Source organism: Cetorhinus maximus, chromosome 17 (genome assembly GCF_964194155.1).
Source record: "Cetorhinus maximus chromosome 17, sCetMax3.hap1.1, whole genome shotgun sequence".
Classification (NCBI taxonomy): Eukaryota; Metazoa; Chordata; class Chondrichthyes; order Lamniformes; family Cetorhinidae; genus Cetorhinus; species Cetorhinus maximus.
This window is the reverse complement of record NC_135895.1, coordinates 69943354-69968642: the sequence shown is the minus strand read 5'-3', so window position 1 is coordinate 69968642 and position 25289 is coordinate 69943354. Positions and strand designations below refer to the sequence as shown.

Here is a 25289-nt window from a genome sequence, read left to right as displayed (position 1 = left end):
ATTTCCCCAGCCTTATTCTTTAAGGGGCCTTTGTTCACTTTGGTGCCTCTCTTCCTTTTTATATATTTAAAGAAGCTCTTGCTGTCCGTTTTTATATTGCTTGCTAGTTTATTTTCCCCCTCTTTATTATTTTTTTGGTCATCTTTTGTTGGTTTTTAAAACTTTCCCAATCCTCTGGCTTTCCACTAATCTTTGCCACATTGTATGTTTTTTCTTTCAATTTGATACTATCCTTAACTTCCTTGGTTAACCATGGTTGGTTTATCTCCTTCCTAGAATCCTCTTCCTTCACTGGGATATATCTTAGTTGTGAGTCATGAACTATTTTCTTAAACGTCTACCATTGTTCATCAACTGTCTTTTCTGCCAAACTCCTCTCCTCGTCCACTCCAGCCAACTCTGCCCTCATTCCTTTGTAATTACCCTTATTTAAGTTTAGTACAGTTGTTTCTGGCCCAAGTTTCTCACTCTCAAACTGAATGCTAAATTCTACCATGTTATGGTCACTGTTTCCTAGGGAACCTTTCACTCAGATCATTTTATTAAACCTGCCTCATTACACATTACCAGATCCAAAATAGCCTGAGATCCTGGTTGGATCCACAACATATTGTTCTAGGGAACTGTCCCGAATACACTCTGAATTCTTGCTCGTGGTTACCTCTGCCAATTTGATTTTCCCGATCTACATGAAGATTAAAGCCACCCATGATTAATATACTGCCTTTTTTACATGCCCTCATTAATTCATGATTTATTCTCTGTCCTACAGTATAGCCACTGTTAGGGGGCCTATAGGCTACTCCAACCAATGTCTTCTTCCCCTTGTTATTTCTTACCTCTGCCCATATGGATTCTACATCTTCCGACCCAAGATCATTTCTTGCTATCGTACTTATTCCATCTCTTACTAACAAGGCTTTCCTTCCTGCCTGTCCTTTTTAAAAGTCACATACCCCTGAATATTTAGTTCCCAGCTTTGATCCCCTTGTAATCATGTCTCCTTAATGGCTATAAGATCATACCCATTAACTTCTATGTGCCGTTAAGTCATTTATTTTGTTCCGAATACTACGTGCATTTATGTAAAGACCCATTAATTTTGCCTTTTTACCGTTTTTTCCTCCTTTGACCCTATTAGCTGCTTTTTTTAATGTTTGTACACTCTGTCCCTTCCTGCCGCACTGGGTATCAGTACCTAGACAGCTGCTCTGCAATGCTGCCATACCCTTTTCCTTTGTTCACCAGAACCCTTCCCACTTCTATTTAGTTTAAAGCCTTCTCTACAGCCCTAGTTATTCGATTCGCCTAGAGACTGATCCCAGCATGGTTCAAGTGAGGCCTGTCCAACTGAAACAGCTCCCTTCTACCCCAGTACTGGTGCCGGTGCCCCATGAACTGAAAACTATTCCGCCCACACAAAAAACAAAAATACCTGGAAAAACTCAGCAGGTCTGGCAGCATCGGTGGAGAGAAGCACAGTTGACGTTTTGAGTCCTCATGACCCTTCAACAGAACTAAGTAAAAATAGAAAAGGGGTGAAATAGAAGCTGGTTTAAGTTGGGGGGGGTAGTGGAGGTTGGGACAAGAAGAGCTAGGTAGAGGGCCAGTGATAAGTGGAGATAACCAAAAGATGTCACAGACAAAAGGACAAGGTGGTGATGTTATCTAAAGGAATGTGCTAATTAAGGGTAGAAAGCAGGACAAGCAAGGTACAGATAGCCCTAGTGGGGGTGGGGTGGGGTGAAGGAATCTAAAAAGGCTAAAAGGTAGAGATAAAACAATGGATGGAAATAATGGAAATAGGTGGGAAAAGAAAAATCTATATAAATTATTGGAATGAACAAAAAGGAGGGGGAAAAAACGGAAAGGGGGTGGGGATGGAGGAGAGAGTTCACGATCTAAAATTGTTGAACTCAATATTCAGTCCGGAAGGCTGTAAAGTGCCTAGTCGGAAGATGAGGTGCTGTTCCTCTAGTTTACGTTGAGCTTCACTGGAACAATACAGCAAGCCAAGGACGGACATGTGGGCATGAGAGCAGGGTGGAGTGTTGAAACGGCAAGCGACAGGGAGGTCTGGGTAATGCTTGCGGACAGACCGAAGGTGTTCTGCAAAGCGGTCACCCAGTCTGCGTTTGGTCTCTCCAATGTAGAGGAAATCGCATTGGGAGCAACGAATGCAGTAGACTAAGTTGAGGGAAGTGCAAGTGAAATGCTGCTTCACTTGAAAAGAGTGTTTGGGCCCTTGGACGGTGAGGAGAGATGAAGTGAAGAGGCAGGTGTTACATCTTCTGCGGTTGCATGGGAAGGTGCCATGGGAGGGGGTTGAGGAGTAGGGGGTGATGGAGGAGTGGACCAGGGTGTCATGGAGGGAACGATCCCTACGGAATGCCGCCGGGGGGGGTCAAGGGAAGATGTGTTTGGTGGTGGCATCATGCCGGAGTTGGCGGAAATGGCGGAGGACGATCCTTTGAATGCGGAGGCTGGTGGGGTGATAAGTGAGGACAAGGGGGACCCTATCATGTTTCTGGGAGGGAGGAGGTGTGAGGGCAAATGCACAGGAGATGGGCCGGACACGGTTGAGGGCCCTGTCAACCACCGTGGGTGGAAAACCTCAGTTAAGGAAGAAGGAGGAAATGTCAGAGGAACTGTTTTTGAAAGTGGCATCATCAGAACAGATGCGATGGAGGCGAAGGAACTGAGAGAATGGGATGGAGTCCTTACAGGAAGCGGGGTGTGAGGAGCTGTAGTCGAGGTAGCTGTGGGAGTCGGTACGCTTGTAATGGATATTGGTGGACAGTCTATCACCAGAAATAGAGACCGAGAGGTCAAGGAAGGGAAGGGAAGTGTCAGAGATGAACCATGTGAAAATGATGGAGGGATGGAAATTAGAAGCAAAATTAATAAATTTTTCCAGGTCCCGACGAGAGCATGAAGTAGCACCGAAGTAATCATCGATGTACCGGAGAAAGAGTTGTGGGAGGTTGTGCTACTTCATACTCTCGTCGCGACCTGGAAAAATTTACTAATTTTGCTTCTAATTTCCACCCTTCCATCACTTTCACATGGTCCATCTCTGACATTTCCCTTCCCTTCCTTGACCTCCCTGTCTCTATTTCTGGTGATAGACTGTCCACCAATATCCATTACAAGCCTACCGACCCCCACAGCTACCTCGACTACAGCTCCTCACACCCTGCTTCCTGTAAGGACTCCATCCCATTCTCTCAGTTCCTTCGCCTCAGTCGCATCTGTTCTGATGATGCCACTTTCAAAAACAGTTCCTCTGACATGTCCTCCTCCTTCCTTAACCAAGGTTTTCCACCCACGGTGGTTGACAGGGCCCTCAACCGTGTCCGGCCCATCTCCTGCGCATCCGCCCTCACACCTTCTCCTCCCTCCCAGAAACATGATAGGGTCCCCCTTGTCCTCACTTATCACCCCACCAGCCTCCGCATTCAAAGGATCATCCTCCGCCATTTCCTCCAACTCCAGCATGATGCCACCACCAAACACATCTTCCCTTCAGCCCCCCGGCGGCATTCCGTAGGGATCGTTCCCTCCGTGACACCCTGGTCCACTCCTCCATCACCCCCTACTCCTCAACCCCCTCCCACGGCACCTTCCCATGCAATCGCAGAAGATGTAACACCTGCCCCTTCACTTCCCCTCTCCTCACCGTCCAAGGGCCCAAACAATCTTTTCAAGTGAAGCAGCATTTCACTTGCACTTCCCTCAACTTAGTCTACTGCATTCGTTGCTCCCAATGCGGTTTCCTCTACATTGGAGAGACCAAACGCAGACTGGGTGACCGCTTTGCGGAACACCTTCGGTCTGTCCGCAAGCATTACCCAGACCTCCCTGTCACTTGCCGTTTCAACACTCCACCCTGCTCTCATGCCCACATGTCCGTCCTTGGCTTGCTGTATTGTTCCAGTGAAGCTCAACGCAAACTGGAGTAACAGCACCTCATCTTCCGACTAGGCACTTTACAGCCTTCCGGACTGAATATTGAGTTCAACAATTTTAGATCATGAACTCTCTCCTCCATCCCCACCCCCTTTCCGTTTTTTCCCCCTCCTTTTTGTTCATTCCAATAATTTATATAGATTTTTCTTTTCCCACCTATTTCCATTATTTTTAAATGTATTTCCATCCATTGTTTTATCTCTACCTTTTAGCCTTTTTAGATTCTTTCACCCTACTCCACCCCCACTAGGGCTATCTGTACCTTGCTTGTCCTGCTTTCTACCCTTAATTAGCACATTCCTTTAGATAATATCACCACCTTCAACACCTCTTTGTCCTTTTGTCTGTGACATCTTTTGGTTATCTCCACCTATCGCTGGCCCTCTACCTAGCTCTTCTTGTCCCAACCACCCCCCCTTAAACCAGCTTCTATTTCACCCCTTTTCTATTTTTACTTAGTTCTGTTGAAGGGTCATGAGGACTCGAAACGTCAACTGTGCAGCTATCCACCGATGCTGCCAGACCTGCTGAGTTTTTCCAGGTATTTTTGTTTTTGTTTTGGATTTCCAGCATCTGCAGTTCTTTGCTTTTACCTCCCACTCCAATCTCTGAGCCACGTATTTAACTCCTTAGCTTTACTGTGCTAGTTTGCCCGTGGCTCGGGTAGTAATCCTGAGATTATTACTTTGGAGGATCTGCTTTTTAATTTATCTCCTAACTGTTCAAATTCTTTCAGCAGAACCTCCTTTTTAGTCCTATCAATGTCCTTGGTACCAACGTGAACGACAACAGCTGGATCCCTCCCCTCCCACTCCAAGTTCCTCTCCAGCCCTGAGGAGATGTCCTTAACCTTGGCACCAGGCAGGCAACACAGCTTTCAGGACTCACACTGATGGCTCCAGAGAACAGCATCTATCCCCCTAATTATACTGTCCCCTACCACTATTATGTTCCTATTTCCTCCCCCCACTTGAATGGCTTCCTGTACCACGGTGCCGTGGTCAGTTCGCTCATCCTCCCTGCAGTCCCTGTTCTCGTCCACACAGCTTGCAAGAACCTCGCAGCTGTTGGGCAGTTGCAGGGCCTGAGTATCCTCGAACGCTACCCTGGGTCCCTATACCTGCTTCACCTGCAGTCACACCCCACCCCCCGTCCCTTATCACAGACCAAATTTTAATTACCTAATCTGAGGGGTGTGAGCGCCTCTTGGAGCAAAGTGTCCAGGTAACTTTCTGCCTCCCTGATGTGGTGATCAGAGCTCAAGAAGAGTTATACAGCCTTGAAGTGTTAACTCTGTTACTCTCTCCACAGATGCTGCCAGATCTGCTGAGTTTTTCCAGTATTTTCTGTTTTTATTTCAGATTTCCAGCATCTGCATTATTTCACTTTTATCCGTACGTTAAGGAGTGCCTGAGGCTTTCAAGTAAAACCTTGAAGGAAAGTGTCAAAAATCACAAAACACAATTCAGTAGATTAATTTAATTCATTCTAGTGAAATGTGTTGGTTTTTTTTGTAAAAACTTTTAATGTGTTTTTAAGCTGAATTTTGATTATTGAGATGTAAATGATAGCAAATTTGTTTTAAATACAACTATAGTGACTTCATTATTTCGCACTTAAATAAAAAAATATGTTCTGCTGATCATTCAGGATTCATTGCCTTCAGAAGTTCTTAGTGGTTTCTCATTGGCAATTTTCTCACTGCTTATATGTACTCACACTGATATGCTGTATACGGACCCATTCGTACCTGTCTTGTTCATTTCTGATTTATGGCTTTTTTACTTTGTTGTCACCATTGCTCATAGGTTCAGAAAGTGCATGCCACCTGTATGACTTTTAACATATTATTAGTGAACCTCTCTTGACATTGGACTTGGTGAGTTGCAGGATACTCTCCTTAGCCTCCTTGTGACTGTGTACAGTCACTTGTATTGAACTTTGATGTCTGTATTGATGCGAAAGTTAAGAAAACCAAAGCCTGTTTAAGACCATTAAAATTAAAAACAGGCTTTTAGTTTGTTAGGTCATTAATGACTTAATACTGTACCCTTGATAATATAATTATTTTCCAGTGTGGCAAATACACCATGCTGCTGGCCAACTCGGTGTTAGGAGCATCAGACAAGTAATCCAGTGGTTAGCGTCTTTATTTTTTTTTAACCTAGACTATCAAATTCAAAGGAAAAGCATAAAGTCAGATTGGAGAGATGCAAGGGTCCTCCTGTTCAAAATATGTCTTCGTCAAATCCTGAAAAAATTGAGCATAAAGCAAAGAGAAAGAAGAAACGCAGGAAGCGTTCACATGAAGAAAATAGAAGAGAAAAGCACCAAAGTTCAACTATAAAACAGGCACCTGATACATATGGCTCAAGACACAGTCCTGGTGAATTACCGTGGTGTGAAAAATGTAGGTCCTTTGAATTTTGCAGACACGCACTTAAACGCAAAGCAATGCCATCAATAGAGGAAGTGGACCTTGAGGAGTTGAAGGCAAAAGCAAGTGACTCTTCATTTGAATGCTTGCAAGCTGATTTTAAAGATTATTTCAGCAAAGCATATTTGCAAAGAGCTGAAGGAGAACATTGTGAGAAGGACAGAAATGAGTACTCTAACATAAAATCTGCACACAGGATGAGTGAACTCACTGTTTCATATGGTGAACATAGACATTTTACTAAAGAAATTGAAAATAAAGAGCAAAAAACATCCCCCCCACAGCTTCATAAGGAATCCAATTATTCAGATATAATGCACAACTGTAAGAATTCAGGTAAAGATCTAAGAAACTTTGAAGAACTAGATAGCTCCAAGGAAAAATCTAACATCCTTGTGGAATTACATGCAAAGCCTGATAGCGCCGGAAAATCATTTGATGTATGGAAAGTAACCAGTGCGCCTTTGAAAGCTGTCAAAAATACAGGAAATCCTGGTGAAGGATCGAAAATTCTAGAATCTGTTATTTGGGAGAAGTGCAATAAAATATCTAATTGCTTGAGAGGACTCAGAAAGAAATCTAAAAAATTAAAGCAGGCCAGAAATGAGTTCAACATAGAAGGAGCGTCTTCTCAATTGTCCAGAAACTCAGGAAAACCCAGTGATTATTCCAAATCCTCAGGGATCGAAAAACCGAACATTGTTTCTAAGGAACCAACAATCTCGCTATCATTTGGTAAAAAGTATAGTCAGTCACTAAGGCCCTGTGATGATTCTAAAAGCGCCAAATTGATCCATGAAAGTAAAGGAGTGTCGAGCAATCCACGAAACCATCACCTTGAAACCACGGATTCAAACTTACCTCAGCAGTCTAGACCCTTTGAAAGAACTGATGTGTCAACATTATCATCAAGAAGCTTTGAAAAAACTGAGAAATTTGAAACCTCAAAGCAAACTAAAAAGTTTCACAGTTTTAAAATTCTTAAAAAGGCCTATGCTACTGATGCCTTATCACAGACTATTTCTAAAAAGTTACTAAGTTCAAGTGCTAGTCAGTCGAAGAGTAACTCTTCAGACAATGCTACAAAAGCTACTTCGATACAGCAGGATCATGAGTTGTTCACACATCAGCTGGTAATGGAAATTTATTTTCTTTGCTTATCTGAAAAAATCTAATGTGTTTATTAGTTTTTAAATCGGTAAAGTAGATCTGCACTACAATGCAATCAAGTTTAGGAGACAATTTGAGCCACAGCATTTATATTGGCAAATCAGTAATCCTCAGTGGTGCTGCTTTTGAAAAAATAGCGGAAGCACCTAACAAAAGGCTGTTTTTAAAAGAGCCTAACGTCCTTTTGCAACCTTTTCTTTGGTTAAATGCATTCATTTTTTTTAAACGTCCCTCGCTATAAGTAATTGAAAGGTCACTATGATTTTAATATAAATGACTAATGTTGACCACAACACAGCAAACTTTCGCCAATCAGTTCTTTCACCATATTGATGCCCATAGTGACAACAACTGAGTTTTAAACTTCAGACAATTCTGTGTAACTGTGTAACTCTCCTAAGCTCATACTGTAAATTGTATAAAAGAGTATGATTTTGTAGAGCAGAATTATTATATTAAAGTTGGATATTTGGCTAAAGTTGAAGTATATTGCTTTTGTATTTAGTTATTGGAGAGAGATAAATTGTTAAAATAATTGGGAGTGGGAACTTGGTTACAGGAATATTTTATGAGAAAGGCAGCATAGAAACCACTTTGCTAATGATTAATAGTGTGCCAGTTAACCATATTTTTGTTATGCTTTAATCTTTCAAGGATTCTCAAAGAGTTAGTGCATCTACTAGTGCATCTACCACTTTACCAGATCATGTGGAGATGGATACTGATCAAAAGGTGGGTGTTTTGTTGATAAAGGATCGAATGTATGGTATGGCTGCAGGTTTTCTAGAGCTTTGGTAAAACCTGTGGAATCAATATTAAACACAAACTTCCTAATGGAAAGTATTGTTGAAACTTAGATTATTGGTATGCCAGTGGACCTCAATGCCTTTATTGATCAGATCACTAAATTTCAGGTACATAGAAATTTATTTTAGTTAAAAGTGCCTAATGTGGTCAAACTACAGAAGAAAGGTGAAAATTGTTTTACTGTAGTTTTGGACTTAACTGCACAGGGCAACACAGGATTGATAGTTCCAAGTTATACTGCTTGCTTGATGTTGCTGTTTTAGAGGCTAGTTTTTAAACATAACTTGTAACTGTGCTGCACTGAACCATTTTACTGGAGGTTGTTTATCCCTTTTGCTTAGACCGGCGTTGGAATTTCACATCTCAGTTACTCTGCATGTTTGGCGTTCATGAAAAGTTGAAAGTGCTTTCAACAAATGTAAAACTGTTCAGTATATAACTGATCTATAAATACCTAGATAATATTTGTTTCAGTAAAGTTCCTGTTAGTTTGTTAAACTGTACAGTTGCATAATATATTTTCCAAAACCGTGCTGCTGGCCAACTGTGCTAGGAGCATCAGGCAAGCAATCCAATGGTTAGCATCTTTATATTTCTTTATATTTATAATACACAAATTGTAACTGTAATTGTAATTGTAAGGAACTGTAACAAAGCATCAATAATATGATATAACTAATTTTAATCATCCCATCAAGCAAATCATTTGGTCTGTTTCCGATTCTTCCCACTCACCTCCCACAAAGAGGAGCCCAGGCCCCACAAGTCCCCAAGGTCAGTGATTTTCACTCTTTGTTTGCCTTCCCACAAATTGATCATTTTTTCACATTTTAAAAACCAAACAGCTATAGGTCCGTACCTCTTTCCCTTTGAGTAGGTGGCACTGCTTTATAAATGCATTAGGTGGATTTTCCTATTCTGAATATGGTAAGAGCTATCATGATACAAATTTTCTGATTTCAGTGTAACCCCTGGAACAGCAACATTGAACAAGCAGTATAAATTGGCTCTATTATTGATCCTTTGTTGCCCTACAAGTCCAAGACTATAGTACAACAATTCCGAATTCTGTGGTTTGACAACATTAGGCACTTAACTAAAACATTTTTCTATGTAATATAACTAAAATTTAGTGATCTGATCAATTAAGATTGATTAAGATTAAGATTGAGTTCCACTGGCATACCAATAATACAAGCCTGACTTGATAAATTACTAGGCAATGGAGATACTTAAAGCTGGAGGAAAAGTGGTATTTATATAATGCAGAAGAAACTTGCAAGTGGGATGTGCATTTTTAATATAAAGTAGCCCCATTTAGATAATGTGAGTTTAAAAAATGCCAGTAGATGATAATTATTGTAAACTTTTCTGTCCCATGGAAACAACTGAATGCCAGCAAAATACTGAAAGTTTATGAATGGTGGAGAGGTTTTGAGGGGTCAATAGGTGAGCGAGTTCAGAGTATGCAGCCTCTGCCTGCACTCTGTAGCTACTGATATGACTGGTTCATTTGAGTTTTGTCAATAGTGGCACCCCTAAAATGATGATGTTTGCAGACTTGGTAGTGATGAAGCCATTGAAGGTAAGGAACAGATGTCCGGCTTTTCCCGTGTTGAAGGTTAATACCTAGAAATATATTGCATGAGTGTTATTTGCCACTTGTCTGTCAAATTCTGGATGTTCTTTAGGACTGGAGGTAGGCTGATATGGGCTGCTTCATTTTGAGAGGAGGTGTGAGTGGAGCCAAAGGTATCATCAGCAAACGGCCCCAATTATCACCCTACAATGGAGGGAAGGTTATTGATACGTTTGGGCACGGACACTTTTTCCTGAGGAACTCCTGCACTGATGTCCTTGGGCTCTGATTATAGGCCTTCAACAGCCATAAGTACCTTTCTCTCTGGCAGTATGACACGAGTCAATGGAGTGTTTTCTCTTTGACCCAGCTGATGACAACTACTTTCATTTCCTCTGGTGGTCAGCTCTTGTACCCATGTTACAAAGAACATTTGGGAAAGTATATTTTTAAGTATTTTCTTTTCAGTCAACAAATTCAAAACAGAACAGCAATTTGGGTTAGTATCAGCAACATGAGATCTATGCAAGTTAATTAGAACATAAATTTTATCTTTATATGTAACCCTTGAGACTCCTAGTACACACCTGTACAATACACAAAGACAAAGATCTACTGGTTGTAGCCCAGTTAAGAGGGGAGACTGAATATACGTGGAGAGAAAGAAAACGATTTAACCACAAACATGTATTGTTGAAACCATTGTTCACATTAGATAAATTTACTTGAAGGTGCTTTTATTCCATTAACTATCCTCTTCCTTTTTCTTTAACTTCAATCGGCTAGAATGCTCATACCTAGCTTTATCTTGCATGTTAAGGCTGGTAATCAAGAGCTATGTTTCAACTGCAGGATTCTATTAAACTGTTACAACTTCAACCGATGCTAGTCACTGAGCAAGCCAAATTCCAGAGGGAAACTTGTCTTACTGATCGTAATTTTTTTTGTATTTTGAAAACAAGGGGAAAACTACCAATCCCAGATGCATAGAATCCCACTAACACTTTTACGATTTTAAAATTAAAAGATTTATTAAGAAGAAGAAAAAAAATTTAAACACAAGATTAAAATTACAGTTAAAATAGTCTTGCAAAATATTCCTCAAAAAATCCATATGGTTAGAACATACAAGTTTTACTACTTGGCGACAGTTCCCTTAGATTTTAACCAGAAAAATCCTGTAATGCTACCCGAGGCAAAAACTGCTGCTACTTTAATAAATTATACTACACGACTTCTCACTCTCTTCCACTCTGCTGTGGAAAACTAAAGGAATTTCAGAAACAGACTGCTTTTGGAAAACAAAGACTTTTCTGGCTTGAAACTGGATGGCTGCTTCAAATTCACAACTTTTCTCAGCACAGCTGGTCTCAGGACATCTCCCTCACACAGTCAACCCAACCCAACTCAACTAAACAGCTTTACTAAAATACCCTTTTCCCCTTTGATTTTTTTTTATTGTAAAAATATACTTTATTCATAAAAAATCTTCAATCACATTCAAAACCATTTCAAAAACAACATTACAAGGGTACAATCCAGGTTAAACTTTTACAAAATGTATCACCAGGTGCATCAGTACAAACAATATTACAATCATTTACAGCCTTTCATTTTGATCTGTACAGCCCGAGGGGCTCTAAACAGTTCCCAGTCTCTCGGTGCGCTGTGGTAGAAAGGTCTTAGACAGCGACCCTTCCCCATTGCGCCTTTGCGGCAGCTGCCCCAAGCTTTAGTGCGTCCCTCAGCACGTAGTCCTGGACTTTGGATTGTGCCAGTCCGCAACAATCGGTCGGGGACAACTCTTTGTGCTGGAAGACCAACAAGTTTCGGGCAGACCAAAGCGCCTCTTTCACCGAGTTGATGATCCTCCAGCTGCAGTCGATGTTTGTCTCGGTGTGTGTCCCTGGGAACAGCCCGTAGAGCACAGAGTCCTGTGTCACAGAACTGCTCGGGATGAACCTCGACAGCAACCACTGCATCTCTCTCCAGACTTTCTTTGCAAAGGCACAATCCACAAGGAGGTGAACAACGGTCTCTTCCCCACCACAGCCACCTCGAGGGCATCGTGCAGAGGGGGTGAGACTCCTGGCGTGTAGGAAGGATCTGACGGGGAGGGTCGATTCCATTGTCCTAAGCACCTCTTTGAACTCAGTTTTTCTAAAATATATCTTTCATGTCTTCCTATTGCCTCCACGTTTGGGTCAAATAAAATTTAATAACCTTGCCTTGTTTACTTATGAAACCTTTGTAAGTTGTGAAAGTCCCTTGTCACTTCTTCTAAACTCCCTTTGAAACTTAACAGCTAAAAAGTCAAGTCCTTATCACCTAATGCAAATTTTAAAACCTAACTTATTTACTTGTAACTCCACTTCACTGTAGCCTCTCTTTACAAATACATGCATCTAACACCTTTACCTTTCATCTCTCTGCTCCCACAGACAAGCTGTCTTTAGTAACTTTCCCCCAGTTTAATTATACACACATGCGCGTTGACGCACGCACACACACAGCCTTCTTTACAGAATAACACTATGTTCCCAAAAAATATTTTAAAAAAAATAACACCCATCTTCACATAAACCATCTACTAGATAGCCTTGTAGGTGATGTCCTTCCAGAATCACGGTGTGGTTTTAGGGCTAACCATGGGACAGCCAATATGGTGTTTGCAGCATGACAACTACAAGAAAATTGCAGAGAGCAACATCGGGATCTATACATGGTGTACATATACCTAAATAAAGCTTTCAACAGTGAGAGTCAACCTGGTCCATGGCACTTGCTCTCCAAGCTGGGATGTCTGAACAAGTCTGTCAAAATGCTTACTGCACAATGACATGGTTGGATGTGTTTGCACCTGTGGCAAGATATCCGATGCCTTTGCAGTAACCATAAAACAAAAGTGCATCATGGCATCCCAATTCTTCAATTTCTCCTTTGCTGTCATGCTTAAGGAACACCAGAGACATGACTGCAGCATTATATTCTGTTCAGGAAAGCTCTGCAACCTCTATGGACTGTGTGCTTCCATCAAAGTCACAGAGGCAGTAATCAGTGAGTTTTTGCATGTAGATTACTATGCCATAGCTACCCACAGCAAGGAAGACATCCAAACCATAGCAAACAAATTCTTGAGCACTGCCAAAAACTTTAGCCTCCAAATCAGTGTCTCCAAAGCCAAGGATATGTTTCAGCCAGCACCAGACACACACCATGAAACACCAGACATAACCGTTGATGGCACCCATCTCAAGGTTGTTGAAAAATTCTCAGATCTTGGCAGTGTGCTTTCTAAGGATGTCGCTATTGCTGAAGATGTCAGTGCATACATCCAATAAGCAAGTTCTTCTCAAGTCCATTCCATGATAGTGTCTGGAAGCAGCATGGCCTTAAACTGTAGTCTAAAATCAAGCTCTACCAGGCCATTGTCCTTCCCACCCTGCTGTTTGGCATAGACTCCTGGGTCTGCTATAGGCGCCACACCAAAGCTCTGGAACTCTTCCACCAAGGACTCCTAAGGTCCATCATGAGAATTTGATGGCAGGACAAAATCACAAACAGTGAGGTCCTTTATGTTGTGTTCAACAGCATGAAGATCACCCTCCAGAAAATTCAATTTAGATGGGCAGGCCATGTCTCATTGATGAATGACTCCAGAATCCCCAAGCAGATTCTCTATGGAGAACGACATCAAGGTCAGTACGAAAGATACAAAGAACAAAGAAAAGTACAGCACAGGAACAGACCCTTTGGCCCTCCAAGCCTACGCTGATCATATTGCCTGTCAAACTAAAACATTTTGCACTTCTGGCGTCCGTATTCCTCTTCCCATCCTATTCATGTATTTGTCAAGCTGCCTGTTAAACACCACTATCGTATCTGTTTCCACCGCCTCCTCTGGCAGCGAATTCCAGACACACACTACCCTTTGCGTAAAAAAACTTACCCCGCACATCTCCTCTAATTTTTCTCCTCTCACCTTAAATCTATGTTCCCTAGTAATTGACTCTTCCACCCTGGGGAAAAAGCTTCTGACTATCTACTCTGTCCATGCCACTCATAATTTTGTAAACTTCTATCAAGTCGCCCCTCAATCTCCGTCACTCTAGTGAGAACAATCCGAGTTTCTCCAACCTCTTCTCATAGCTAATAACCTCCAGACCAGGCAGCATCCTGGTAAACCTCCTCTGTACCCTCTCCAGTGCCCCTATATCCTTCTGGTAATGTGGCGACCAGAATTGCATGCAATATTCCAAGTGTGGCCTAACCAAGGTTCTATACAGCTGCAGCATGACTTCCCAGCTTTTATACTCAATACCCCTGCCGATGAAGGCCAGCATGCCATGTTCCTTCCTGACTATCTTATCCACCTGTGTTGCCACTTTCAGTGACCTGTGGACCTGTGCACCCAGATCCCTCTGCCTGTCGGTGCACTTAAGTGTTCTGCCATTTACTGTATAATTCCTACAATGCTCTCTTTTTAAAAAAAAACCTTAAACTCCTGCATGGCAGATCACTTCTAGGGAAAACACTGCTGCCAACCAGCCAATGTGGAGGCACCACTGAACCACCTCAACCACTGAAATTTGGTCCAGCGTGCTTTGAGGACCATCTACGCCAAACTTGTAACATCCAACATGCTGAGGGAAGACCAGAGGTGGTGTAACTGCAGAGGTTTCCCCCAAGCAGCAACAACGACAGCATGAACTGCCAGTTCTGTGGATGTCCAAACCAATCTCACATTGGACTCTTCAGTCATGAGATGACCCATAAATGATGATGAAGTTACTTACAGCTTGGTTACACAAGAATAACAAGGAGTCACCATGTTTCAACTGAATCAAACCTATGTAATGTGATGCCTATATCTGGATAAGATTAACTCCTCCAGCCAATTCATAGAAGGCTCTGTTCCTTTATTATCTTAGACACTGGGCAGAGTTTTCACCTCGATGAGTGGGTGTGTGCCCGATCCGCTCGAGCGTGAAATGACACACGTTGACGTTGGGCAAGCGCCCCGACGTCCACGCGCAGTCGCGCAATAGTTCGGTGGGCAGGTGCGTGCAGGAATCGACAGCGTACCCACCGACAATTAAAAGGCCTAGTAAGGCCATTATGGTATCAATTAACTTAAATTTTTTGCTGGCTGTCCAACCTTACGTTGGCAGGCAGGTGAAAAGGCCAAGTGGCCTTTGCATTTTTTTGAAAATCTCATCCAAGGGCGGGATTAGGTTTCCAACATCAAATAAAAATAAAATAAATTTTAAATTTCACTTATAACATGACTCGTGACAGAGTCACATGAGGGGACATGTTTTTATAATATCCTTCAAATCTTTACTCTCTTTTTTGAAAACTCTTCATCTCCCAGAGGCAGCTCTGTGCCTCAGGAAAATTTTCAAGCATGCATGTGCGAAGTTTGCACTGATTCCGCTCACCCTCCTTCCCCCCCACACCCTGCACAGGCAGCAATGAGTGTTGCTGCTCGCGTTTCACGCTGGGCAGGCCTTATTTGGCCTCCCAGTGTGAAATTGCCTTCTGGCCTCGATTGTGGGTGGTGGTCAGCTTCCCAACCGCCACCGCCCACCGGGGTCAAAATTCTGCCCACTGTTTTCAGTTGAAACTAATTTCTCTACGCATTCAGTCAGATTCTGCCCTTTAATTTGTTGATGACACAAAACTAGGTGGGAATGTAAGTTGCAGGGAGGATGCAAGGAAGCTTCAAGGGGATTTGGATAGACCAAGAATGAGTGGGCAAAAACATAGCAGATGGAATATAATGTGAATGTGTGTGAAGTTATCCACCTTGGTAGAAAAAAAACAGAAAGGCAGAGTATTTCTTAAATAGTGAGAGGTTGGGAAGTGATGATGTCCGGTGGGGGGAGAGGGGGGTGGTCCTTGTTTATGAGTCACTGAAAGCTAGCAGGCAGATGCAGCAGTTGGTATGTTGGCCTTCAGCACAAGGGGATTTGAGTACAGGAGTAAAGATGCTGTGTTGTAATTGTATAGGTGAGACTGCATCTGGTGTATGGTGTAGAGTTTTGGTCTCTTTACCTAAGGAAGGATATACTTGGCAGAGTTGGAGTGCAATGGAGGTTCACCAAGCTAATCTCTGGGATGGTGGGATTGTTTTATGAGGAGAGATTGAAGAGACTGGGCATGTATTCACTAGAGTCTTGAAGAATGAAAGATGATCTCATTGAAACTTACAAAATTCTTACAGAGCTTAACAGGGTAGATGTAGGTTGATTGTTGCCCCTGGCTGGTGAGTTTCAGAATAAGGGGTTGGTCATTTGAAACTGAGATGAGGAATTATTCTTCACTCAGGGTATGAATCTTTAGAATTCACTACCCCAAGGCTATGTATGGTCAATTATTGAGCATGTTCAAGACAGAAATTGATAGACTTCTGCATACTAATGACGTCAAGGAATATTGGGATAGTAAGGAAAAATGGCGTAAAGGTGGATGATCAATCATGATCTGTTTGAATGGTGGAGCAGGTTCGATGGCCGCCTGCTGCTCCTATTTCCTATGTTCCATTGAATATATCCAAATTTGTTGGTGGGTAGAGAGCTGTAGTTGGTTACTTAATGTGAAATTAGTGATGATCTGGAGTTCCTTAGGAATCCTGTTTTTCAATAGAATATTGAATGTGTTTTTGAATTCTATTTATTCCCGAAGCTTCGATGTAATAATTTTATATAGAGTACATAGTGTCCAAAGTAATTACAGTGTTCAACTAATTATACAATGTCAATGTTAATGTGAACATTAATGAAGATAACAGAATTTAAAGTTTTGTTTTCATTTGGACAATATATCAAAGGTTTACTCTTCCACTCAATTACCCACCAGAAGCAATGCTTGAGTTAGGCTGCATAGTTGAGACAGTCAACAGTAAATAGTTGGGTGCAACTGAACAATGATGTCAGTAGTGCAAAATTACAGCATAATCTGCACATTATGATATAACTTACAAAAAAAACCAGTTCCCTGAAAATTGAGGAGTTATAAATATGTCTGATGAAATTTATCAATCCAATTTTTGTTTGAAGAAAGTAGATTTCAATTTAAAAGAACAAATCATTCCATGTGAAGGGGCAAAATAACTTTTAGTTATTGCACTGTTTAAATTGTCCTATTTTAAATTGTTCTGAAAGAATCCCTTGATGTATTCCATGTACAGTGATCAAGCATAATATCCATCCTCACTCAATGAGATTTGGCTGTGGACAACCTGATCTCTCCCGGATGCCCAGTCTTGGAAACTTTAGTACTACTTGTGATGCCATAGAAGGAAATGGTCTTCTGTTAGAAGATCTGATCATTATTTTCATGATGAGTTGGAAGATAAATTGTTTAAATAATTTTTAATCTATTTCAGCTATTATTTGTTTTAAAAGATGCAGAAAGTAAGTTCTCTAGTTTTCGTTCTCCTTGTTTTAAGTGGATCTTTTTTTAGAATGAAAACTTCTTTGACTCAAATTTAATTGAAATTCCCATCACTGTTGTTTCCCAAGAGGTGCACATGTAGAAGTTAACATTGATATTATTCAGACATTATTTGCTTAGATTTTAAACTACATCTATATGTTCCAGATGTACATTTTTCAGATAGCTCCTTCTGTGAACATGAAAGCTGTTGCAATGCAAAATTACCTAGATGTTCAATGACATTATGTATAGTACTTTGATTGCATTTTTTAGTGGACCAACATTTCTGCTGAAACAAACAATTATTTGATTATATGAATTCTGATTTGATAATACTGTACACGGTGGATCACATATAGAGTATAGACAGTCTAATTTACTCCAGCCCACAAATATATTTTTTGAATTTTTAAAGTAATTGTGAAACATCGTGATCTTTTGATGTAGGAAAGGAATTGAATATTAAATTGTAGATCCAAATCATATTTTGAGTTTGAGCAAATGACGTGCATCATGTCCTATCTAAAACATGAGAAATTACAATTGGCGATAAATACATTGACTAATACTCTTCATGCTAAGAATTCCTACCTCAGCTGTATGTAATCTGCTTGGAATCCTGGTGAACACTGCCTGCTGAACATGTTGCTGTGCACTATTTGCACTTGTGATTCTGGAAAGCAATATTTTCTTTTCCCCATGAAGAATGTAGAATCAGAAAGTTTAGTGCCTTGTAATTTACATGAGTTAGATTTATTCTGAGTTTTCTGCTCAAAATTGACTAAATCTAAGCAACAAATCTTTAGATCATGGGTTTATTTTATAAGTTGCAATGCTGGCTATAGAAGTTCAGCTGTATTTTATTTTTAAGTAACTAAAAATAGCAGGTATTCCTTATTTTAATAATTGAAGTTCTGCAAAAGGACATAAAAGCTTATGGCCTTCTTGTGAATTTTAGCATGGTCTCGAATTACAGCACTAAAAGGTTATTTTTCCTTGAAAGATGGAGATAGCAGAAGAGCTGCAAACAGCTCGTTATGAAAAAGTCTTAGAGGTGGAATTGGGACAGAGCTATGGAGAGCTGACAAGCATGGAGATAGATCCGCCACAGGAAATAAAAATATTATTCTCATGTAAGTTGCTTTTCATGGGCAATTTATTTTTTTCACCTTTTTCTTTCCTTTTCCAGCTTTACTTGGAATAGTGTCTATGTAAACGATGCTCTTTTTTCTAAATAGCCATTTTTTAAAATTGATCTTTTCTGCTCAACAAATTAAAAGAGAACATAACAATTGACTGAACATTCCCTGGTACCATTAAGCATTTTGATTAATTTTGAGCTTCATTATTCTTAAATCAACAAGAAAGCTTGTTGTGATTTGTTTTCATGGGTGCGATTTGTAATTGCCCAATTGATGAAAATGAAGAACTGTGTGTAGAGGTTTTCAAGAAATTATCTCAGCCAGATCTGCAGACTTTTTATTGGGCATGCACAGTCCACTTCCTGGTGTTTACTTGCACCCACATTATTGAGATTTGTAATGATTAAAAATTACATTGATCTTAAAAAAAACGCGTTTTGGTAATTGCGGAAGATTTAGATGCACACGTGCTGAGAATTATATGAGTAATAATTATTCATTTATTAATATGATAAAGGGTCCACCTTGAGTTCATCCAACATTGGCTGATTGCAGGGTAAAAATAGTTGAAATTTCCACAGTAACAATTGTTTGTCTTCTCAACTGTTGTCTGGGGTGTATAGTCCAGGAGGATATAAAGCAAAGGAGAATTGGTACTAAAACAAAAATGCTTTATATGCTTTGTTTTTAATCCATTGATGGAATTTGGGCATCATTGGCAAGGCCAGCATTATTGCCCATCGCTATACAACTGAGTGGCTTTCTGGACCATTTCAGCAGAGTTAAGAATTAGCCATGTTGCTCTGAGTCTTGAGTCACATATTGGCTAGATTGGGTAAGAATGGCAGATTTCCTTTCCTCGATGACATCGATGAACCAGATTGGATTTATTGGCAATCAGTAGCTTCACTATTGATGTTTTGCTTTTCTTTTAATTAACTGAATACAACTCCTATCTCCAGATCATTAGCCCAGGCCTCTGAATTTCTAATCCAGTGACATAACCAATACACTATTGGCTCCATTTACTATGACTGAAAAGCAACACTTAATTTTTGTTTTGTTCTAAATTTTGATTGTCTAGCTGAAGCAACTTCCCAGTCTGACATTCTCCTTGTGCTTGATACCAACATCTTTATCAGTCATCTTAACTTTATAATGAATTTAAAGGACCATGGAGTTTCAGGTATGTGAATATATGTTAATTGTGAAAATGATTGAAAACAAAGCTATTGGTTATTATCGTTAACGTTCTGATCAAGAGAAATAAAAATGTTTTTGTTAAAAATGCTTTAGCAGCTCTTCAGATGAAATATTAAGGTTTGGTTTTGATAAAAATTATACTTTGTTTAAAATGTATAAGTCATTTCCCTGGAGATGGTGGATGTGGAGCCCAATTCAGAAATCTAAGCATTTTCAGGCTAGGCTTTAATCAAAGGTGGATAATACCACTGTTGCAATGCGGCTTTTGGAATCATATGGTTGATACTTTAATTTGGTCAATCCCAACTTTATACTTTCTAGCAATGCAGCACATTGCAATTTGGTATTTTGTTGAGAAACATTTGCGGATTTGTAAATATAATGGCCATGCCTGTGATCAACCTTTTTTTTGGTCATTTGAAATAGTGATGATACCAATATTCTATAGCACGTTGTTGAATTTTAGATTTTGGTTTGCTTAGTTAGTAATAGTATTGCTTGCTCTGTATCAAAGCTTTTGAGTTCAAAACGCACCTGAAAGCTTTGATCAGTCCCTAGAGATTTGAGCGGGTATTAAAGTATTGGAAGAGCTGCTTATTTTGATAGTATGTTGATAAATCCACCTGTTCCCACAGGCAGCAAAAACCCCATGACAAAGGGATTTTTACCTATTGATTATTCTCTTCCTAGTACTTCCCTGCCCTCACCCTCAGTACATATGAGTCAGAGTTGACTCCAGGTTAATATCTTAAAGTATATGGACTTTACTGGAAAATTGCTCTGGAGATAGCTTAAATAATTAGTGCTGTCTAAATGGCATACAGCTTATACAGTGCAATGAGTATACAGTGCAATTGTGCAGTTACATTTCTACAATTACAGGTGTCAGTTTCCCAATTATAGTCATTCCATGGGTAGTTCTGCAGGAACTGGATTCCTTAAAAAATGGAAAGCTCTCCGGAGGTGTGAATCGTAAAGCCATACCTGCTGTACAGTTCATTTATTCCTGCTTCAAAAGTCGACACCCGCATGTATGGGGCCAGTCCATGCAACAGGCAGCTCAAAAGTTCTGTAAGTTACACAGTATCATCATTGCAACTTTTCTGAGGCCTTCTATATCAGCGGCCACACATTTTGACAGCTTATTATCTCTAGGTCACCAGTAAGTAAGCATAAGAAAAATAGTAGAGCGCAGTTTACTGAATGACAATAGCAATCAAAAAGTTATATGTCCTAATCTCAATTTTGCAATTTTACTCTTGCTTTATCCCATTCAGTGCCATTGCAATTTTATGCCAGAGCTCTGTCCTGTTTTAGAAATCATTTCTTTAAATGTTTTACTTGCTGTATCAGTTTTCTTCCTCTTTTTGGCCTCTGAAGGCATAGAGTGCTGTTGGTATATAGTTCAAGGGCACTGTCATATACCAATACTAGGTCCAGTAAGCCTTCTTAATTTGTAAGCCATGATAGCGAAGGTTCGCTGGTTATAAATGTGGGGGAGAAAACAGCCAGGCCTAATCATGTCTTCACTTGACAATCACAGTCCAGCAGTTTTCAGCAGGGATTATTGGATAACGAATGGCAGTATAGTTTGAAACATTGTGATCAAAAATGACTAACTTTCTTAAATACATTTTAAAAATCTCATACATATTTTAATTTTTGATGAATATAGTTAGCAAAGTTAGCAACCACAGATACTTGTGTCTACTCACAGTAGTTGCTCAAAGATTGAAACAGTAGCCATTTACAAGATGTATCTGCCTCGAGGTTAAATATAAAGAGCCCAGATTTTGATATCACTTAAAAAAAATGTGCTCATATGCAAACATTGTGAAGGGACAAGGATTCTACATAGGTTCCTTTAATGACCTGACCTCTTAGCAGAGTAATTCCACCATCACAAGGCACAAATCAGGATTATGATGGAATACTCTCCACTTAATTGGATGAGTGCAGCTCCAACACTGAAGGGGCTCAACACCATTCAGGACAAAGTAGCCCACTTGGTTGGCACCTCATCCATGATCTTAAACCTTCACTCCCTCCACCACTGGCATGATGTAGCTGTAGTGTGTACCATCTACAAGATGCACTGCAGGAACTTGCCACACCAGCTTTGACGGCACCTTCCAAACCCGGGACCACTACCACCTAAAAGGACAAAGGGCAGCAGATGTGTAGGGACAACACGACTTGCAAGTTCCCATCCAAGCCATGCACCTGACTTTGAAAGATGTCCTAACAGCACTGTGTGTGTATCTACACCAGAAGAACTGCAGCAGTTCAGGATTGCAACACCATCACCTTAAGGGTAATTAGGGATGGGCAATAAATGTTGGCCTTCCCAGTGACGTTTTGTTCGATTTAGATTTTCCTAAAATTTATTTCATAACCAGATTAATTTCATTAACTTGTGAACCAATCTTTCATAGGGTGTCTAATTTGAAATATTTTGACAGTCTTGCATGTCTATGACTTCAAAGTAAGAGGGAGCTGAAATAAGCCATGGACAAGGTTGCAATTTATAATAGTTACTGTAGGTGGCAGAAGTTTGCTATAAATAATTGTAAGGTGTAAGGAACCATGAAGTGGACAGGAGCTTTTAAATTCAAAGTATCCATGTTCTATTTTGTTTAACATTTCACTTTCATTTATTTTATGAAAACAACACTAACTACGCTTCAAAACGTAATTAATGGCTTGTGAATTACTTTGGGATGCCCTGAGAGCATGAAGTGAAATTCTTTCTGTCTTGCTCACTGACAACCAAGTCAGTACTCCATCAGAATTGAGGTTGTTATAAGATACAGTTAGGCCAGAAAAAATAGTATGTCCTGCCTTATCTTCGGCCTTTATTGATCTTTGGTGTTCATTCATTCATTATGTTTCCTGCTTTTCCATTGCACCTCACCCCAACCCTGTTTATGCTATATAAATATTTCCATTAATTTTATGATTGGAAACAAATGCAGAATCCTCACCTTCTAGTTGGTATTCTATTTATTTATGACCCTAATATATTTTTGATGGGAATTTAATTTGTAGCTCAAGGAAAAAACAGTTAAGACTCTTTCAAGATGTCACTTTGTTATTTCTTGGTGTGGCATGTGGTTTTCACTGAGGAGCAATTACCATGGGCTAATTACTGATGAGAGGTTTCAGTGATGTTATCCCAAGAACTGACTGCAGCATATAAGGGCAGCTGCCATGGAAACAGTGAGCTGGTTATTGGGGATTAGTGAACCTTTGATATATGAATATAGACATGTAAAATTCTTCTCTCCTCTCCCCTAGCAGCCTTGCCTTAATTTGCATCTATTGTGTGTAAAACTTTGTCTTATCAATCAGGTCAGTTATGTGATTAACTGCAACCAATGAGATTGCTACACATGACAGGAATTGAGGTCACATGATCACTACTGATCAATGAGATTACTCAAATTTTACATTACATTCACTTTGCATTCGGTCAGCAGCCATTGAATTTACAGAATTATACAACTCGGTTATCAATCTCAAATTGCCATGAAAGTTGAATTTATAGAAAATAATTATTTCAAGAGTGGACATTGATGGTCAGTGCATTTCAGAGAACTACAGCACTAAAAGTAAACTTTACCTAGAAACTCACCGATGTTCAGTTTATGCCCTACCAGGGCCACTCGGCTCCTGACCCCATTAGAGCTTCGGTCTAAACATGGACATAAGCTTAATTCCAGAGGGGAGATGAGAATGACTGCCCTTAAAATCAAGACAGCATTTGACCGAGTGTGGCATCAAGGAGCCCTCGCAAAATTGAGATCAGTGAGAGTCAGGGAGAAGATTCCTCACTGGCTGGAGTCATACCTAGCACAAAATAACATGATTGTGGTTGTTGAAGGCTAATCATCTCAGTCCTGGGAGGTCAATGCAGGAGGGTCTCAGCAGAATCCTAGGCCCAAGTATCTTCAGCTGCTTCGTAAATGACCTTCCCTCCATCATAAGGTCAGAAATGGAGATGTTCACTGATGATTGCATGGTGTTCAGTTCTATTCACAATGCCTCAGAAACGGAAGCAGTCTGTGCCTGCATGCAACAAGATTTGGACAACATTCAGGCTTGGGTTGATGTGTGACATGAATATTACTTGTCACTTAAATGTCAGGCAATGACCATCTCCAACAAGAGAGATTCTAACCGTCTCCCCTTGACATTCAGTGACATTACCATCATGGAATCCTCAATATCCTAGGAGTTACCATTGACCAGAACTGGATCAGTCATATAAATACTGTGGCTGCATGAGCAGGTCAGAGGCTAGGAATTCTGCAGCAAGTAATTCACTTCCTGACTCCCAAAAGCCTGTCCACTTGTCCAAGGCACAAGACAGAAGTGTGATGGAAAACTCCCCACTTGCCTGGATGAGTGCGGTTTTAACAACACTCAAGAAGCTCGACATTATCCCGGACAACTCACCAAGGCTCCTTCGACAGCACCTTCCAAGCCCACATCCTCAGCCTTCTAGAAGAACAAGGGCTGCAGACACATGGAAAACACCACCACCTGCAAATTCCACTCCAAGCCATACATCATTCTGAGTTGGAACTATATCACTGCTGCTTCATCACTGGGTCAAAATCCTGGAACGCTCTCCTTAACAATGTGGGTGTACCTACACTACATGGACTGTAGCAGTTCAAAAAGGCAGCTGACCATCAGCTTCTAAAGAAGCCACCAACTTAAAAAAAAGTATGCAGCATATATATGTTGAAATAGTGAAATATAAAATAAATACTTAAAATTGCTATAAATTTTGCTACATCATAGACAAAAGTGCTGATGGTTCCATCAGTGAGAGAACAAACCATTGGCTAAAAAGCATTTTTTTTTTTCAAATTAAAAGCTCTCATACTGTTGTGTTATGTTAATTTGATCACATTCGTTGAAAGCAAGATGAGTTAGAAATAGTGTTCAAGCGAATCAAAATAATAAGTCGTGAAATTATTCTGAATTGTTTTCTTCTACTTCATTAACAAAAATTAATCACTGCTGTTAAAGTACCCCGTAGTAATTTCAAATGTATGATACGTCCATTTTGATTTATTCTTCTGAGCAGGTGGCTTAAGGAAAGAAAACAACGATGACCGTGTGTTGCAGTGTTGTTTGCAGTATCAGCAGTTGTACCCTTGTGCACAGGTCCTCCTATGCAGGTAAGACAATGCTGCTGAATTCATTGCCAGTGTGATTACAGACAGAGGTGAAAGTTTATCAGCAGTAAAAGAAATAGGGACTGAAATTGAATAACCTCTGAAAACCAGCTTGGAAATCATGATGCGCGATTAATCCTCGCCCATTGATTGAAATGCAAGCAGCACCACATAAAACTAGCCTACACTGCTTAAAGCTAGCCTGCACCTCTTACAGTGGAGGTGCATTATGGCTGCAGCAGATGCTGGGAGTTGTGCAGGAAGAGAATTATCCTGGGACATCATGAGGAATGGCCCAATAAAGGAAAGAACATGTTCCACAGTTTTCAGACACTGCACTGCAGATCTTGGTG

General features: G+C 40.4%; 1 protein-coding gene across 2 annotated transcripts in view; it reads left to right on the top strand.

Moving 5' to 3' along the window:
• swt1 (SWT1 RNA endoribonuclease homolog) overlaps window positions 1-25289 on the top strand; it is a 163303-nt gene that overhangs the window by 37552 nt on the left and 100462 nt on the right. For both annotated transcript variants that reach the window (XM_078561406.1, XM_078561405.1), the window contains exons 5-10: window positions 6138-7539; window positions 8231-8308; window positions 18406-18535; window positions 19629-19730; window positions 20630-20818; window positions 24846-24939. In XM_078561406.1, coding sequence (XP_078417532.1) covers window positions 6138-7539; window positions 8231-8308; window positions 18406-18535; window positions 19629-19730; window positions 20630-20818; window positions 24846-24939 — 1995 coding nt within the window. The remainder of the gene's footprint in view (window positions 1-6137; window positions 7540-8230; window positions 8309-18405; window positions 18536-19628; window positions 19731-20629; window positions 20819-24845; window positions 24940-25289) is intronic.